This window comes from Bacillus rossius, chromosome 6 (assembly GCF_032445375.1).
Source record: "Bacillus rossius redtenbacheri isolate Brsri chromosome 6, Brsri_v3, whole genome shotgun sequence".
NCBI classification, from domain to species: domain Eukaryota; kingdom Metazoa; phylum Arthropoda; class Insecta; order Phasmatodea; family Bacillidae; genus Bacillus; species Bacillus rossius.
Genome location: NC_086334.1, coordinates 3,353,252 through 3,370,966, shown reverse-complemented (window position 1 = coordinate 3,370,966; position 17,715 = coordinate 3,353,252). Strand labels below are relative to the sequence as shown.

Genomic DNA, 17,715 nt, shown 5'->3' with positions numbered 1-17,715 from the left:
AGCTATGGCGAGCACATTCGCCCACGATCTTGAAGCATTTTAACGATAACATAAACTGCCATCTTATCTTTGGTGGATTTTTTTTTGTTATAATTCCCGTTTCATAATCTCCATCCCAATTATTGGCACGAAAAGGACATAACTAATTTTATATTCCCAAAAAAATTCACGCGTTTATCGTGTAGTATTAATAGACAAGGTCCATTATGGGAGGAAATCATTTATTATTTTTGACGTGTGCGGCTGCAACTGACACTAGGTCATGGAAGTTACCAAAGATATCTCCTGAGGTTTGTCAAGTCATAAATTGAAACCTATACGTAACAAAAACTGCGGTCATTTCTTTTAAATAAAAATACATAATGGAGAAGTATAATCATCCCTAAACTACGATAATTTCTTCCCGACGTTATTGACTCAGAGGATTAATATGAAATGCAACATTTCTTTGTCTCCGTAACAAACTATCATCTCTCCGATTTCCGTCAGATGGTTTGCGGGAAAAGATGGGTGGTCGCCTATTCCCTTGTTTTGTGACCCGTGTTACCCATTAATACCCGGAAACCCGACACACATATATATAATTAACATACTTGTTTACAGGTACCTGTACGTTCTTGTGATATCCGCCACGCTTTTTGAATATAAATGAGGGTTAGAGTTGAGGAAACTATCCAACTGTTTGAACTTTATTACTCACGAAGAAGAAACAATGCGTTCAGAACTTATATTGCACGTTACTGACGTGTTACAGCTCGTTTTCACAGGAAACGCGTAGTTTTGACAAACTAGTGTTTATAGTCGTAAATTTGATGTTCCATTGTTAGATGAAACCACCTAATATTAAATTGCTAATATTGAGCTGAGCTTCTCTAAACGCTTTTTAGACCTAATCTGTTTTAGAGGAACAGCTAATAGTTGGCGGTAGTCACATGACGATAGTACGTCACTCCGAATGCTGAGTGTTTTACTTCGTAAAGATTTCTTTCGTTACGTTTCAAAACGGAAACATGAAAATAACAATGAATAATTATTCTGAAGTATCAACGTAACATTTTCTCAAACATGAGTGCGTCATCCCTCGTAAAAGCACACGCACGCTTTAAATGGTTTGTGAGCCATCCCCGTGGGGAGGTGAATTATTGCTGATGGCATCAGTGATATTGTTCGTGATGTCACATCACGTGCTGCTACGCTGGCGCGTGATAGCAATTTTGTTACTGGCTGATTAACTTGTATTTGCGGCGATGAACAGTGTTGCCACTTCTTGCATGGCTGCAAACTTCTTTCCCAGAGGTAGCGTGGCAGCTTGGGGCGTTCTCCAACACATTTCATCGTTGGCTGAGCATTCTTGAAACCCTACCAGGTTCCTTATCACGCCACGTTTTACAAAAATTAATGCGAAATGACCGAGTCCATCTTGAATTTATCAGTTTCTAGAGCCTAATATCACTATTTACGGTAACAGACTGAAACCTATCTCAAGGAAAAGTTGTATGTTAGAAAACTTTTATTTCGCAAGGGTGAAACAAACGCGTTCAGTCTTGATTGGGCCGATGCGACACAACACAGCAACTGCATTATTCAGCGCCCGTGCTTCGACTGAAAACACTATCGTCTTTGCAGTTTACCATAACTAAAGTAGGTATTATCTCTACAGAAACTGTCAAAAGAATGTGTGTTTCTACCATCAGTTACATTATATTCTTTCGCCGTTTGGCTACTTTAACAGCAGCCGTGTCCAATGCTAAAAAATTTGCAAGTAGACTTTAAAAATACTGCCCAAAAGTCATGAAATCCATAAAAAAAACCTTACATTAGAAATAAAAAAATTAATTAAATCATCTTACCTAAGTCCCAATGACAGTGCAAATTCATAACGATAAAACATAGGAATTAAAGGATAAATAAGTCTTGAATGTTCGATTTTATTGACATTTTTTTTCCTGTGTTTCATTTCAAAACCTAAGAGGTTTGCGTTTCTGCATAAATTTTGTGCCCAATAAGGCTTATGCAAGTATTTAAAAACAATAATAATTTTCAATCTGAATTTAAACATACAAATATACGTTATTTGGCGTGGGGTATCTGAATAACGTTACTTCCTGTATTAAAAAAAAATTAAAACCTCCCAAAATAGGATCTCAAGGTTCATCGTGCTGTAAGGGTTTCCATAAAAAGGAGAAATCTTGACTAAGCGGGATGCCTAGTTGCGGGACGTGAAGAGTCTGATAAACACTCAATTGAAGACTTGCAGCGTGTCGGTAACACAGCTGTGTTATCTCTAGACCGCCCAAGGAGTGCGCACTGAGCTTCCTAACCACCAGATGACAGGACCATCGCTCTGAGGTCTGAGGTGACTGCGCTGTGCACAGGGGCGACCACGCACTTGCTGCGCGTGCCGATGTCGTCCTTACGGCTTTCCTCCTCCTGTTATTTGCAGGCCTGCGGATCCCTTCACAGGAACCAAGCCCCTCCATTTCACATGTTTTGTTTTTGTCACAACCTGCAGTACAGATTTATAATTTTTGGCCCTGAAATTCATGAAGGACATAGCTTTAATAATTTATTAATGTTTCCTGGCAAATTAATATATACCGGGTTTAAAAGGGTTGTAAAATTCTACGAAGATTTTATTAATGTCCTGCCAAGCCAAAAATTTTGATTAATAACTCAAATTACAGTAAAAAATTATGGTGGGCCTCAATTTCAATTTTTAACCTCGGACCCAGACTCCAAGTTGGTTCTTTCAGTATGTTGTCGTCACTATTCAGGGATATTCCTGTAAATTTATTCCGAAATCTCTTGCTGGGTTACAAATTTTATCACCAGATATTTATTAATTATAATTTTATATTTGTGAAAGGTCACGCTAGAGATCGTAAGTACATAACAAATTGCGTGACTTTTAACTGATGTTAGATAATATGTACTTGGTAAATATTTTCTAAGAGAATTTTGAGACGACACACAATATAGATCAAGGGCCCCGCTTCTCTGGGTCTCTGCAACCCGCCTCTCATATACGGCGTGCAGAGCTTCAGAGAGAGAGAAAAAAAAAAACTAAAAAAAAAAAAACACGTGATTTGAAAACTGCTCAAGAGATTAAAAAGTTGTCTGGATACGGAATGCACTTAAGAATACGCTTTGAGGGTGTGTGAGTAGTTATGTTTTAGTCTTTCGTTTTTAAACCGTATTCTTAGCAGAGTGGAAAAAGGACTAAACCGCGAGATTTCAGAATAATTTTTAGGCACGAAACCACAGGTAAAGATTCTTGAAAGACTCAAGGGACTTGGACTGCACATTTATCTTGATTTATCTGCCACATAATGTAATGGTTACCGCTCAAATATCATAGTTGTATACTATGCACGACGAGAAGACCAGACACCGCGCTAGAAGCACCAGCGAGCGTCGCGCTCATCGTCACCCTAAAGCACGTAAAGGTCCTGGAATAACAGCAACGACAAGACAATGACGTGACCAACATGGCGACTCACGAGAGGAACATGGCGGCGGCGTGCGGCGACCCTGGTTCGCTCCTGCTCCCCCGCTGACGGGCGCCTGACTGCGGGAGACGCCGCCAGACGCCGGCGTCGACGCTCGCTCCGGGGCCTCTCCCCCCACCGCCACTCTCCTTCTCACACGCCGCTGGCGGGATCTGGCGGCGGGCGCCGTAAGCTCGCTCGCCGACACTCCGCCCATTTCAGGTCATGATTTTATATTTATATTAATCACTGATCAACTTCTAGACTTTTTAAATTGTTTAACTTTCACGCAATGAAAAATATACGCAGCGCATACTTTTTGCATAATTAGCTGCCAAAGTTACATTTTTAACGTTTTTGGGTTGTACAAATAAGAAGAATTTAATTTATTGCAGAACTGAAACTTTTTAGGTTTAACTGCAATGCCACTGGCTACTTCATGATATGGTTTGCATTTTTATCACAAAAACCTATTTCATGTGATTTGGCTGTCAAAATCGTAACAAATTTGAGAATTTTGAAATGCCAAGTAAAATTAATTAATATTTTCTGAAATAAATTAAAACCATTTCCTGAAGTAGCCAGTGGCATTGCAATCAAACCTAAAATGTTTCAGCTCTGCAATAAATTAAATTCTCCTTATTTGCACAACCCGAAAACGTTAAAATTGTAACTTTGGCAGATAATTATGCAAAAAGTATACGCTGTATATATTTTATATTTCGTGAAAGTTAAAAAATTGAAAAAGTCTACAAGTTTACCTGTAATTAATGTAAATATCAAATATTGATCTGAAATGGGAGGCACCCCCCCCGCCTACCCGGGCACACACACGGTGTGCAGAGCTCCAGGGAAAACAACGCGATTTGATAACCACGCAAGATATCCGAGTGGGGTCTATTTACGAAAAGCATTTAAGAGTTCGCTGAGGACCGAAAAGTACCTTTGATTTCGGATTGAGTTTTTAAACTGTAGTTTCAGAAGTTTTAAAATGGATAAAACGCATGTTTTCAGAGTAATTTTTAGGCATAAAAAAAACAGAACAGATTCTTGAAAGCACTTAAGGGACTTGCATTACACCTTTATCTTCATTTATAGACCATATAATGTTAAGGTCACCAGTTATCTTGTGACTACGAGAAGACTGCGCGCCAGTCCAGAGGAGACAGCGCTAGAAGCACCAGCGAGCGTCGCGCTTATCCCGCCTTACTAACACACATACAACCCTGACGAGGCAGGACTCTTAACCGGCGCGCACCGTGTTTGTTTGTTTGTTTGTTTGTTAGGTTGACAGCAGCAGTGTCGGCCCGGGCCGTGCAGAGGGGAGGGGGATGTTATTTTACGGATTCAAACTTTTTTTTTCCCCATTGTGGAGGAGGTTCCATGGTGCAATACAGTAATAAACAACAAGAGGTAGCACATCGTTTAATTAAAAAAAAAATAGTTGTCTGTAAATTCGGTTTACGGACGATAGTTTAACGTGACAACGTCATAACAAAACATTGATGAAATGATTGTATACTTTTATGAATAAAATTGAATCATTTTTATTGAATTTTCACTATTTTGTATGGATAAAAAGGAGTGAAATGAAATCTACAATTTAAATGATAAATTTACTTTTATTTGCACTCATTAATTCAAATATGTTTATTACTTTAACGAACAGATTATTTTATTTTAACTATAACTTTTATACATTTTTGCTATTTAACTTCTTCCAATCTGTGTTATTCTGTTAAGGATAGTACGATGATAGGAAAAGTAAGAAACGAATGGGAGTGTTTCAAGTTTAATGTGCCTCGAAAAAGTCAAATCGATGGTTGTTCCAATCGAGTGGAAGAGAGATAGATGCGGCGCAAGCGTACGAGTTTAACGGGACACAGCGTAACGGGACACTTTTTCGTGCGTGCAGCCGTCGTTAATCGATTTATTAGACGTTGTCACGTCAAAAAAAAAGTGAGTGAGTCCTTCATTACTCGCCAGAGATGTGTAACACCTAACCTCGGTAAGGAAAAAAAATCCATGTATTCTCATGTTGCAAGCGAAATTATAATACGAAACTCGGATACCAAATTCAAAGTAGAATTTTTAAAATGATTCCGAGCGTGATAAATATACGCAAATCGTGCTTTCAACTACATATTTCTCTTCACGCATATCACACGTAGTTTCCGCACCTACAATTCGCTGCCGGAAAATGGCGGATGTAAAAGGGTTTTCGTCAACAGTGAAAGTCGCGAGGCTTTCAAGTTGAAATGAAAGTCTAGAAGCGCTTGCGTGTTTCGAAACACTAGCGCTATCTTCGTGTGTAGAACTGATTCTGCATCTAAATTAACTACGTGACTTTGGGAAGTGCAAACGGGAACTAGGTGGTGCTGTGATGGTTCAGGGAAACCACTGTCTGTATCAGTGTCACGTGTATTCTCCTTGATGTGACGTCGAAAGACCGACTCCTGGAGGGATCTGTTCCGATCGCACATTGTATCATATTTGATACGCTTGCTTGATACAGAACTTTTTTTTTTCACAGGCCGATCCTGATACAGATACGGTGATCTGTTACAAGTGTGGACGCGGCTTTACAACTAATTTTGGTTGATCAGCGTGCCGCAGCTAATCTACGAAAGGTTCAGAGCTGTGATGCGAAGCTAGGTACACAAGTTCCACGAACACATTGTTTGGTCACTGGGAAGTCCATTCACCATTCCTCTCAGCAAGTCATACAATACCGATCGGTGAGAACATTCATCAGCTGACCGTGGCAACTAGGAAAAAAAAGGGGGGGGGGGAGCATTAAAAAATTTAAGAAAAAGTTGGAATCACGAGATTATTTATTTAATTGAAAACTCATTGCGAATCCTCGACTTACCAAACGATCATTGTCAAATCCCGACAACTGAAGACTTATTGATTGGCCTTGGGTCTTTCTGATAAAATATGAGTTGACGGATTTATCGAAGCTTATCAAACCATTATTGTTACTGGATTAGTTAGCAAAAAAAATCGTCTATCTGTACACACAATAACATCGTTCATGTTTGCAACATTTCTGTCGCTGTTGGTTATGATCTGCGAAAGATCTCATTCCACCATTGGCTGGGAGAACGCAATTTTGTGTTATACATCACGCCCCTGATTCGTCTGAAATCACGCACTTCATGCATAAAAATAATTCCTCCCGGCAAAAGAACCAGAAGCCCAGTGGCGTAGGGTGGGTGGGGCGGAGGGGGCGGCCCGCCCCGGGCGGCAGCCCGCGGGGGCGGGTCGCCGGTGAAGCAGGTTGAGATCTGATCTATGATTCATTCATTATATGTGTCAGACACACTATAATGTTACATTTTTATCTAAAATTTTGCGCACCAACTATTTTTTAATATTTATTTAAAAGAAAAACTGCGAAATCACTGACAGAGCTCTTTATAACGTTTGTTAACATACGAACGGCAACATCGCATCGCGCCGCGCCGCCCGGCGCACGCGAGCCGAGTTGAGCGGCACTCATTATGTTAATTACTCATACAAAATCTTTTGTTTCACGCGTCGGCCCGTGTCGATGCCTCTCTTTCGCACTCATTGAATTTAGTACTACGCATTGTACTGTAAAGTTTGACCTTAACCCAGGGCAAACCAAACAACTTCCGCAAACCGGGACACAGTAAAACTCCTATATTGCCCCGTACCGCGAGCGCAGGTAAACCCAAAAAAATATTAAAACCCAAACTAATAGCAGGCTTAAAAAATACTAATAAGGTTGCGAACAGTGAGAGGAGGCAGCAAGTTAAAAAGACGCAAAATTTATATGACAAAATTTATTAAATAAATAAATAAATATATATATATATATATATATATATATATATATATATATATCATAAAATCGTTTCATCACAAATCGGCGCATCCATCATAAAATACATACCCTATTACTACTTATAAAAAAATAGCTATATAATAATACTAAAAAAATACTTCAACAATTCCCCCCAAAAATTATAATTTGATCATATACTTCGGAGCTCCGAAAATTAAATATAATTACCAAAAAGGCATTAAAAATATATAAGAACATATTAATACAAATACAAATATAGATACGCACCGGGCGTATCACCGCTGTAAATACCAATTAACATAGGCGAAATATAGCAAAAAATTGACACACCTTAACATGCAAATAAATATAACAAAAATTTAGCAAATTACAAATTATGGGTTTACAAGCCCTTCTCAGTTAAGTCATTTTCTAACGGTCGACGCCTTTTTTCTTCTAGGTCTGGCAAGGATTGGGTGAAACACGCTGAACGTAAAATCCCAGTTTCAGATTTATTAGTCCGTTAATTTAAATCCCAAAAATCCACAAATTATAGTTTCGCACCAGGGGTCAAAGGGGTCAACGGGGCAGTGGCACTGTTGGCACTTACTTACTTAACATAAATTACATTGAGTTAAGGTACATCTTTTTAAGTTTACGACTGAATTTTGTCCTGCTACTTGAATATAAAACTTCAAAAGGGGATGTTTTGTAAATCTAGTAGTAGTCTAGGAATATTTTTTTTTTTTGTTTTTGGATAACTTGATTATTTATGGTACCTGTTATACAAAGAAAACATAATTTTTCATTTAGCTCAAAAATGGCGCCAACGATTTTTCTCAAATTTATCGTCATTTTATCTTTTAATAACATCTATAACATGGCTTAGTCAGTTTTTACCGGGAAACTCTAAAAAAGGTAGCTGCCATACAAAATTAATTTTGTTTGTAAATTTTCCTATAAGCCCGGCAAACCGCGCCGTCACCAAAACCACTTTTGTTTTGTGATATATAAAATACTTATTTGAAATTCGAACGTGTCCTCCGGCCAATATTCATGGGAATACATAACTTATTTTACAGGTACAAGAAGAAGACGTACCTGCCGTCGCAGTTGGAAGTAGTTCTGGTCCCACCACAGAGCAGGGTCAAGACGAAGTCGACTCATCAAAAGTACCTCAAGCATCTAGTCATAAGCCTGCAGAAAAAGTGAATGTTGCCATTGAAGACATAATTGAAATCGTGCCTTCTGCTCCTGCCAAAATCAAAGATGTGAATCTCGACGATGTAGGTTGCTGGCCTTCTCCTATGACCGACGAAGTAAGAACGCTTCTAGTACGTCGCGGATCTGACTCAGTACAGCACATCGATTCCAAATTTGCCGATGTTGTTCGCTCAGGGACTTCAACGAAAGGCGGTACCCGAAAACTAACCAAAGAGTGGTTCTACAAACCATTATCTAACGGCGAAAAGGTTCTCCGAACATGGATGGTGTACTCGCCTTTGAAGCAATCCTTGTATTGTTTTTCTTGCAAGCTGTTTGGCGATTCCGGCTCTAACTTCGCATCTGAAGAAGGATTCAACAAATGGTGGAAGCTAAATCCAAGAATAGGAGACCATGAAAATAGCCTGGGCCATGAACAGAGCTTCTTGAAATGGAAGGAGTTGGAAGTTTGCCTGAACTGTAAAGCAACCATCGATCAGAAACAACAAGAAGTTTTCGAAAGTGAGGAGAAGAAGTGGAGGGATGTACTGTACAGGTTGCTGAATATTATCCAGTTCTTAGCCAAACAGAATCTGGCCTTCAGAGGACATCGAGAAGACATTCGAGGAGATGATAGTGGCAATCGCGGGAACTTTCTGGAGTTAGTGCACCTCCTAGCTAAATACGACCCTCTTCTAATGGAACACCTGACAAAGATAAAGCTGGGAGCAAGAGTCTCAGTTTCGTATCTATCTCCAGAAACCCAGAATGAATTTATAAACTTACTGGGACAGCAAGTTCGATCCACCATCATCCGTCGTATTCAATAAGCTAAATATTATTGCGTAATCTTCGACAGTACACCAGACATCTCCCACAATGACCAAATGAGCCAAGTTCTGCGATACGTACATATCTAAGGAGAAAAAGTCGCCGTGGTAGAATCTTTCATTGACTTCTTCGAACCAAAAGGAAAAAATGCAGAAGATCTCAGCAACGATATAATCGCGAAGATAACATCAGACGGACTGGACATACAGAATCTGAGAGGACAGGCTTATGACAATGCTGCCACAATGTCAGAGATACACAATGGAGTTCAAGCCCGGATTAAAGCACTGAATCCGAAAGCTATATTCGTTGCATGCACAAACCACTCACTAAACTTGGCTGGGGTACACGCTGTTCTGAATCAGTGGATTCCGTGACGTTTTTTGGAACTCTGGAGAAGCTGTTTGCCTTCTTTTCCGCATCAACTGTTCGATGGAACGCTTTGGTTGCCGTCATAGGTCAAGCAGTAAAACGAGACACTGAAACGCGCTGGAGCGCTAGACATGTAGCTGTCAAGATGCTTAAAAATAAGTTTGAGGCAGTTCTTGAGGTACTGGAACAATTAACAGATTCATCTCAAACTTCCGAAACAAGATCGGGAGCCAGTCTTCTCCTGACAGTCATGCAGTCATTTAACTTCCTAACTTTTCTTGGCTTTTGGGCTGCAGTGCTACCTGAAGTAGATGACGCACATATTTACCTGCAGCAACGAGGACCAAGTGTGGATAAGTGTGCTCAGAAACTCTGTGCTTTGAAAACCCTCTTAGTGGAAAGTAGAGACCGTTTCGTGCAAGAAGCAATTGACTTTGCTAAGACTCTCTGCGATAAACTCGGAATCGAACTCAAAACGAGAAGAATTCGCAGGAAAAAACGCATGCATGGCGATGAATCTTCTGAAGATGCAGCTTTGTCTCACGAACAGGAAATCCGTCGAGAGATTATCTCATCATTCGACAAGATCATTCAAGAAATGACGACTCGATTCCAGCAAATTCAAGAAATATCGGACAAGTTCGGATTTTTGATGCCAGCGAAACTTTTGGACAGCAAGTTCGAGTGTGATCTTTCCCATGTATTAGAAGACATCGACAAGGACGAGTTTCAGATGGAGCGGAAGCGTCTTCAGCAGTTTGTTGTTGTTGCCTGTTCTGAATCAGAGGAAGATATAAGTGGTTTGGACCACTGGAGCTCCTCCAGTTCATTCAAAAACTGAATCTCGGAATTTCGGTTCCAAATATAGTCATCTTGATTCGTATATATTTGACTTTGGCGATTAGTGTTGCAAGTTGTGAGAGAAGTTTTTCGAAGTTGAAGCTAATAAAAAATTACATCAGATCTACTATGAGCTCCGCTAGACTATCAAACTTGGCTATATTGTCGATTGAACAAGAATTGGCTGCTAATATTGATTTTGACAAAGTTATTTCTGACTTCGCTGCTCATAAGGCCCGTAGAATCCGCTTGTAAAACCGCTCATCCTATTTTAACTTCAATAAAAGGTACCTCATTGCATGTGAAATTTAATTTTAATTATGCACCTATGGAATGGGGGCGGCAAAATGGGTCTCCCGCCCCAGGCGCCGAGATGGCACGCTACGCCACTGCAGAAGCCACAGTGCTTTGTAAACGTTCTTGGCGCAATTACACTCTGTAAAAAAAAGTGTAAATTTATACATAACGTATATGGTGGCAGACACACTACTGATGCAACTGTAATTTTACACCTACAATGTTTATGTTTTTATTTTTTATTTAAGTAAAAATTCTATGAAAAGTGAAAAAGTACAATTGCTATGATTTGATACATTTGCTATATCTGTTGGTGCAAGTTTACTCCGTGGTATAAAAATTCACATACACCCGCATGTGAAAATTTTACAGTAATGCCAGTTAATTCAATGCATAATATTAAATAATTTTATATAAATTATAACTGTGTAAAGTTATACTTATTTCAGGAAAAACCTTTATTTTTATTTTTTAGATTGGTTTTAGATTGGTTCAAGTTGTGTATAGTTCGTTTTATCATCATTTAATGACTAAACAAACAACATGTTTTAACTGATTAAACTGGTGGAGTAACGTGTCCACACCTTTGGAATATAATTTATTGACGTGACAACGTCTAATAAATCGATGAACGCCGACTGCACGCACGAAAAAGTGTCCCGTTACGCTGTGTCCCGTTATGCACATTGTTCCGTTACGCTGTGTCCCGTTACGCTCATTGTACGCTTGCGCCGCATCTATCTCTCTTCCACTCGACTGTTTATAAAGTGAAGTGAAAAGTTAATGTGGTTTTCATTGCTTATTACAACAACATTTTCGGCAATAAAGGTTAATTATTCTTGCATTTTAAAAATCTGATTACTAGTTTAATTTCAAGTATTTATTCTTTTATTATTAAAATAAAAATGATTCAATTTAATTCATAAAAGTATGCAATCATTTCATCAATGTTTTGTTATGACGTTGTCACGTTAAATTATCGTCCGTAAACCGACTTTACAGACAACCATTTTTTTGTTTGTAATATACAGAACTGTTAGGGATCGCTCCCTGTTGCTTGATCGGGAGGGTGTTAGTGCTTCGGCACCGACCAGCAGCTGGGACCACCAACCCGGCATAGTCACCGCACTAGCCCCTTTACCACTCTCAGCGGCACGCATCGCTGTCACTCTTGCGCGTGCGGGCGAGGGAAGCCTACAACTCACGTAGTTTCGGTTCCCTACCACGTTCGTGCAACTTCGGATTTCTCTCAAACATTGAAATTAAAATAATCTAAGGGTTAGGTTAGGTCAGTCACATCATGCTTGTTTTCATTGGAAACTTATGATTTAGCGGCTGAAGTGGCGTTAATACCAAAACGCAAAACTTCGGAAATCTTCGGAAATTATTGCAGGTAACCGAAACTACGTGAGTTGTAGGCTTCCCGTGCGGGCGACGTGACAGTCTGCGCGTGGCTCGTGGCTGGTCGACGTGTGGTGTTTGCCTCGAGGTCGTGTTTGACCGCCCAGTTAGGCCCCTCCTTGTCCTCGGTCGCTGAACCACCGGCACCTGGGCGAGCCCCACGCAGCTCTGTGCAGACTCGCATGCTACCGAGTTCCTCGTGGCTGGTGAGGGGGAACACAGGATGCACACACGAGCCGTCAAACGCACTAAACTGTGCTTGCTATTTTTTTTTGTGGGGAAGCCTTCTTTTCACAGACGAGAGAGCCAAACGCTCGATCGTGCATCTTCGGTTTTTTTTAAATTTTTATTTTGGACTACTCATGATAACTAATGGTCTATTAGGTTAGGTTAGCCACATTATAAATACTTTAAAACATTGTGGACGGTTGATTTGGTTAGGATAGCTACATTAAAGATACTGTGAAATCATGTAAACGGTTTCCCAGCCCTGGATAGCTACATGTTAAAAAGGTATTTGCTGAGCAACCTTCGGGGAACTTCGGGTGTGGCGCTCTCGTCTGTGAAATGAAGATATGTAATTAGAATCTGTGCATGAAGCCTCGACTCTGGCTGGAGGGGAGTTATTCATGGCGCCAATCGCTGCCATGGCTGGCCAATCCCCCTCCTGGCACATGATGCATACTACCCTGTCCTGCATGGCTAATCCCAGCATGACTAGGCGTATAGGCTTCGGCCTGAGACGCACCTAGGTCTCTCCCTAACCCGGACCCCTCCAAAATACACTCAGTTTTAGCTTTGAATATATATACTGTATAGAAGTCGCCAGCCCAGGTTAAAATTTCTAATACGGTTTTGAGGTAGTTGGTTAATTCACCGCCGCAATCGCCACCATCTCTAGGGCATCGACTTGTGGTGGTCCCTAGCGGACAAGTGCCGAACTCTTCAAACACCCCTTCCCCCTCCTGTTGAACGACGTTGAGCTGCAGTGAATGATGGATGAGGGGTGCGGGGAATGACAGCAGGCGACAGCGCTGCGCTCTAACGTGCAAATAACAACTAAGACGATACAGGGCGTTACGGCAGCGCACTGCAGCGGTGAAGTTCCCAAGCTGCTCATCATACGCTTCTGAAAAACGTAGAGTAAATCCTATCCACTCGCGACTTCTATACAGTATATATATTCAAAGGTTTTAGTTAGGTTAGAAAAAAAATGTGAAATGAAGGCTCCTTTCACACGGGAGACTTGACTGCCGGCGACAGCAGTTACACACGCAGCATTGGCAGTGTTCACACGGTAGTCTGTCGCCACCGTGTCGCCGGGAGACAGGCTATCAGTCGCCGGGTACCTGCTGTCGCCGAGAGACTGTAGGGGCATTCAGTAGCATTGTTGCCGTCACACGGTAGACTTGTCTGCGATGGCGTCCGGTCAAGTGTTTTTTGATACTGAGAAGTTTATTCAAGAAATTCGGCAACGTCCCACATTATGGGACATTTCATCAGCAGATTAACATAAAAACAACAATATTAGCGAATCTATTCGACCTAGATACCTAAGAATTGATGAGTCCAGATGAGTAGTTTTACTTATTGCGTTATGCATGAACAATTTCGGCCAATTTATTGATATAGTATTATATTTTGATTGACTAATTAGCAATAAAAACACACAAATGTCTATACAGCGATTATCCTTTAAGCTGTATCCTGCCTCTAATATTATACTGAATTCGCCTGTGATATATCTGGCGACTTGTCTGCCACTAGTTTCCCGTGGTCTCCAGCGACTACAGTCGTCGGGCGACTAGTCTCCCATGTGGAAGGAGCCGAAGGGTTATCGCGACGCGCCGAGAGCTCGGACGACGGTGACTCAGCCTGGCGGGCGGTTGCGGGACTGATTATCGCCGCGCGCATCGCTCGGGGAGGCGCTAACAGCTCGTCCCGGCGAGAAGTCCTTCAGCACTCGCCAGACACGTGCCACACCTCGCAGATGCACTCAACGACACGAAACTAAAAGGGAGACGCACCACAACGCCGAAATACCACAAGGCCGAACGTACAATAACGCCGAAAACCATAACGCCGAAATGCCAAATTGACCACAACGCTGACAACTAGAAAACTGCTGTGTACCACAACGCCGAAATACATTAACCCCGAAAAATGTCATTGCAGGACTGCCACAAAGGTTAGGTTAGGTTAGGTAAGGTTAGCACACAAATTCATTCATTTGTTTTTCATTTTGCTCCAGTGCCCCCCCCCCCCCCCTCCCCGCAGCAACATTTTTTGGCGTTACTGTATTTCGGCGTTGTGGTACACAGCAGTTTTCTAGCTGTCGGCGTTGTGGTAATGACCCAACTCAAAGTATAACAGTTAAAAATATACCGATGGGTAAAATATTTGCTTATCGAGTACACACCAACATTTCTGGACGCTAACCACACACCTAATGTCTGCACCCGCCGCTAGAATTCGCTGCGAGAATCGTAAACGACGCTTGCCGCCAACACCCGCAGATGGCAGCACGAAACAAACCTTAATTTCAAACAAATAGAAACGGCTCCGATAAAAGCGAAAAAAAAAAAAAACTATTAAAAAAATCTTAAACCATTTGTTTGGAATCAATTTTAGGCAAGGGATTTTATTAATATACTGTCCATATTGTTAAAATTCACTAAACTGTTAATATTATAAAGTTTCCGCACACGTTAGAAGTTATAATTCTTTCTCATCACTAAAATGTTTAACCTGAATCATTTTAAAACACACATTACAACACTAAGTATATGTTTGTGTATATTTGCGTTCGCATAAACGACTGAAGTAAGTCTGTTAATACTTCCTACAAACAAACCTAAACCTTTTTGAGGTGATTCAACATTATATTACATTTTTACTTTATAGTACAAAAACCCAGCAACAAGGTTTGAACCACGTCACTTCAAGTTACCAGGCGCGAGCTCTACTGCTGTGTTACTAAGCCTGTTGGAAATTCGTAAGGAGAAAATGTATTATCTTGTAATGCCAGTTTTTGACGTGACAACGTTTAATAAATCGATGAACGCCGGCTGCACGCACAAAAAAAGTGTCCCGTTACGCACATTGTCCCGTTACACTGTGTCCCGTTACGCTCATTGTACGCTTGCGCCGCATCTATCTCTCTTCCACTCGATTGGAACAACCATCGATTTGATTTTTTCGAGGCACATTAAACTTGAAACACTCCCATTCGTTTCCTACTTTTCCTATCATCGTCCTATCCTTAACAGAATAACACAGATTGGAAGAAGTTAAATAGCAAACATGTATAAAAGTTATAGTTAAAATAATCTCTTCGTTAAAGTAATAAACATATTTGAATATATGAGTGTAAATAAAAGTTTATTTATCAATTAAATAGTAGATTTCATTTCACTCCTTCTTTGTATGCATACAAAATAGTGATAATTCAATAAAAATGATTCACTTTTATTCATACAAGTATGCAATCATTTCATCAATGTTTTGTTATGACGTTGTCACGTTAAACTATCGTCCGTAAACCGACTTTACAGACAACAAATTTTTAATGTCATTATTTTCATTTAACAAATATATTCCGGGGTAGATTCACTAACATAAAGTTTCATTTGGCAGACCAGTACGAAAGTGACTTTATACGGGTTTATGTTGCTACACGTAGGTCCGCCATCTTTTTTACACATTTCCGTTGATCACTTACGTCCCACTAAATGCCGTATAACAAGAGCTAATATGTTTAGATATAAAAAATTATATAATTTCGAAGCGACTTAATTAAAGTGAACTGTTATCGACCATCTTGAAAATATAATAAAATTGCACGCACCATTGTTTATTATTAATTGTCTATTCGACCGTTTGTACCGTCATTGCTTCCTTCTGTATCGTTCTGACTTAATGGATTTTATCTGTTTGTGATCTTGTGTCTTCGATGATAATGTAGTTCGTGTTTAGATAAGTTTTTACTTATTTAACTCCTTAATAAAAGGTATTCTGAGTTATTTCTTATAAGAAAGAATTGCTGTGAAAATATCTGTTTCTATACGTTACCTGAAACGAAATTAGGAAATAAAACCCGAGCCGAATAATCGAAATTTATCTCAAGTAGTGTTCGCATTGAGACGTTATACTTAGGCTAATATTGAGTATTTTTGAAATGAAAATGTTTTTTAGCCACACGTGAATCTAGACATTTCTGGGTAGAAGTAAGCATGCACTGAATAATATTTTAATTTGTAACAGTGTTCATATTCATTAATTGGAGTCTTCGAATTTTTTTTATACTACGAGATCTTTCATGAACAAGTTATTACTGTTTATAAAAACCATTGTGTATTCGTCAATGGGCATTTAATGACATTTTTTTTGGAGAAGAAAGGAATACGCATCTTCATAACCAATAGTATAATATGTAGCATTGGTGAAGGAGCGAAAAATAACCGTCTTAAAAATAGTATATTGTATTTACCAAAACTAAAAAAAAAAAATTAAATATAAGACAAATTACCATGAACTATATATTTAAAGATTACAAAAATAACTTTTTTTTTTAAATATTACTGTGAGAATAAATAAAATATGGCTAATACGACAGTTTAACTGATATTTTTTTCCGTTGAAATGTTCTTTAAGGAGGCCGCAGGAAAGGATGTCTCGTGTCACCTGTTGCTATCACTGATGTAGCTTATAACCGATCATTTCCTTAATTACTCTAACTTGTATTTGCCCTTTACCTCGATGTCAACAATACGCACAAGAATAATCATTTTCGTGTTTCAGAACCACAACATAGAGCCTTCCAATTTTGAACAAATAGAAGTTCCAAAGAATGAAAACAAGCCTGAGATCTCCGTCGGAGGTGGCGGGATGATTCCGACAGTAGTTTGTGACGTGATTGCGCCGGCGGGTGTTGAAGAATAGGGTTCAGCCACTCTCGGCGGGAGTGGGGCAGTGTCGCTGGCGCAAAGAACGGGGCCCGGGTGTCCGATGGGGCGGAGCGACCTTGGCCCGGATCACCGCTCTGCCCCCCCCCCCCCCCTTCCCCCTTGCTGCAACCATACTGCAAGCTCGTAGCGCGCTCGAGATTCAGGTAAATTTATAACGTACCCCTATTTTATTCTCATAAAATCTTTTCTCTACTGAACAAGTCTTTATTTAACGGTTGTTAAGAACTCAGGGCGGATAAATACATAGTTATATTCCCGTATTTAATTTTTAAAATTGTTACTTTAGAATGGAGAAAACTGCTGAAACGCGTGTTTTTTTAAGATTTTATTATTATTATTATTATTATTTTTTTTTTTTAGCCGTGAGACGCCCGGTACAGATTCTCGAAAGCACTCGTCTTCGTTCCTCCGCGGTGTCATGTCACGGTTGCCCTTCGCACGGCGTGGCGTTGAGACGACAGCGACGCCGCGCCAGAAGCACCAGCTAGTCCCCGCCTGCAGG

The 17,715-nt window shown here is 40.1% G+C and overlaps 1 protein-coding gene across 1 annotated transcript in view; it reads right to left on the bottom strand.

Moving 5' to 3' along the window:
- LOC134532514 (scoloptoxin SSD14-like) overlaps positions 1-3,603 on the bottom strand; it is a 29,162-nt gene extending 25,559 nt beyond the window's left edge. Inside the window, exon 1 of the mRNA XM_063368977.1 lies at positions 3,501-3,603. Coding sequence (XP_063225047.1) covers positions 3,501-3,511 — 11 coding nt within the window. The 5' untranslated portion in view covers positions 3,512-3,603. The remainder of the gene's footprint in view (positions 1-3,500) is intronic.
- Positions 3,604-17,715: the final 14,112 nt, after the last annotated feature.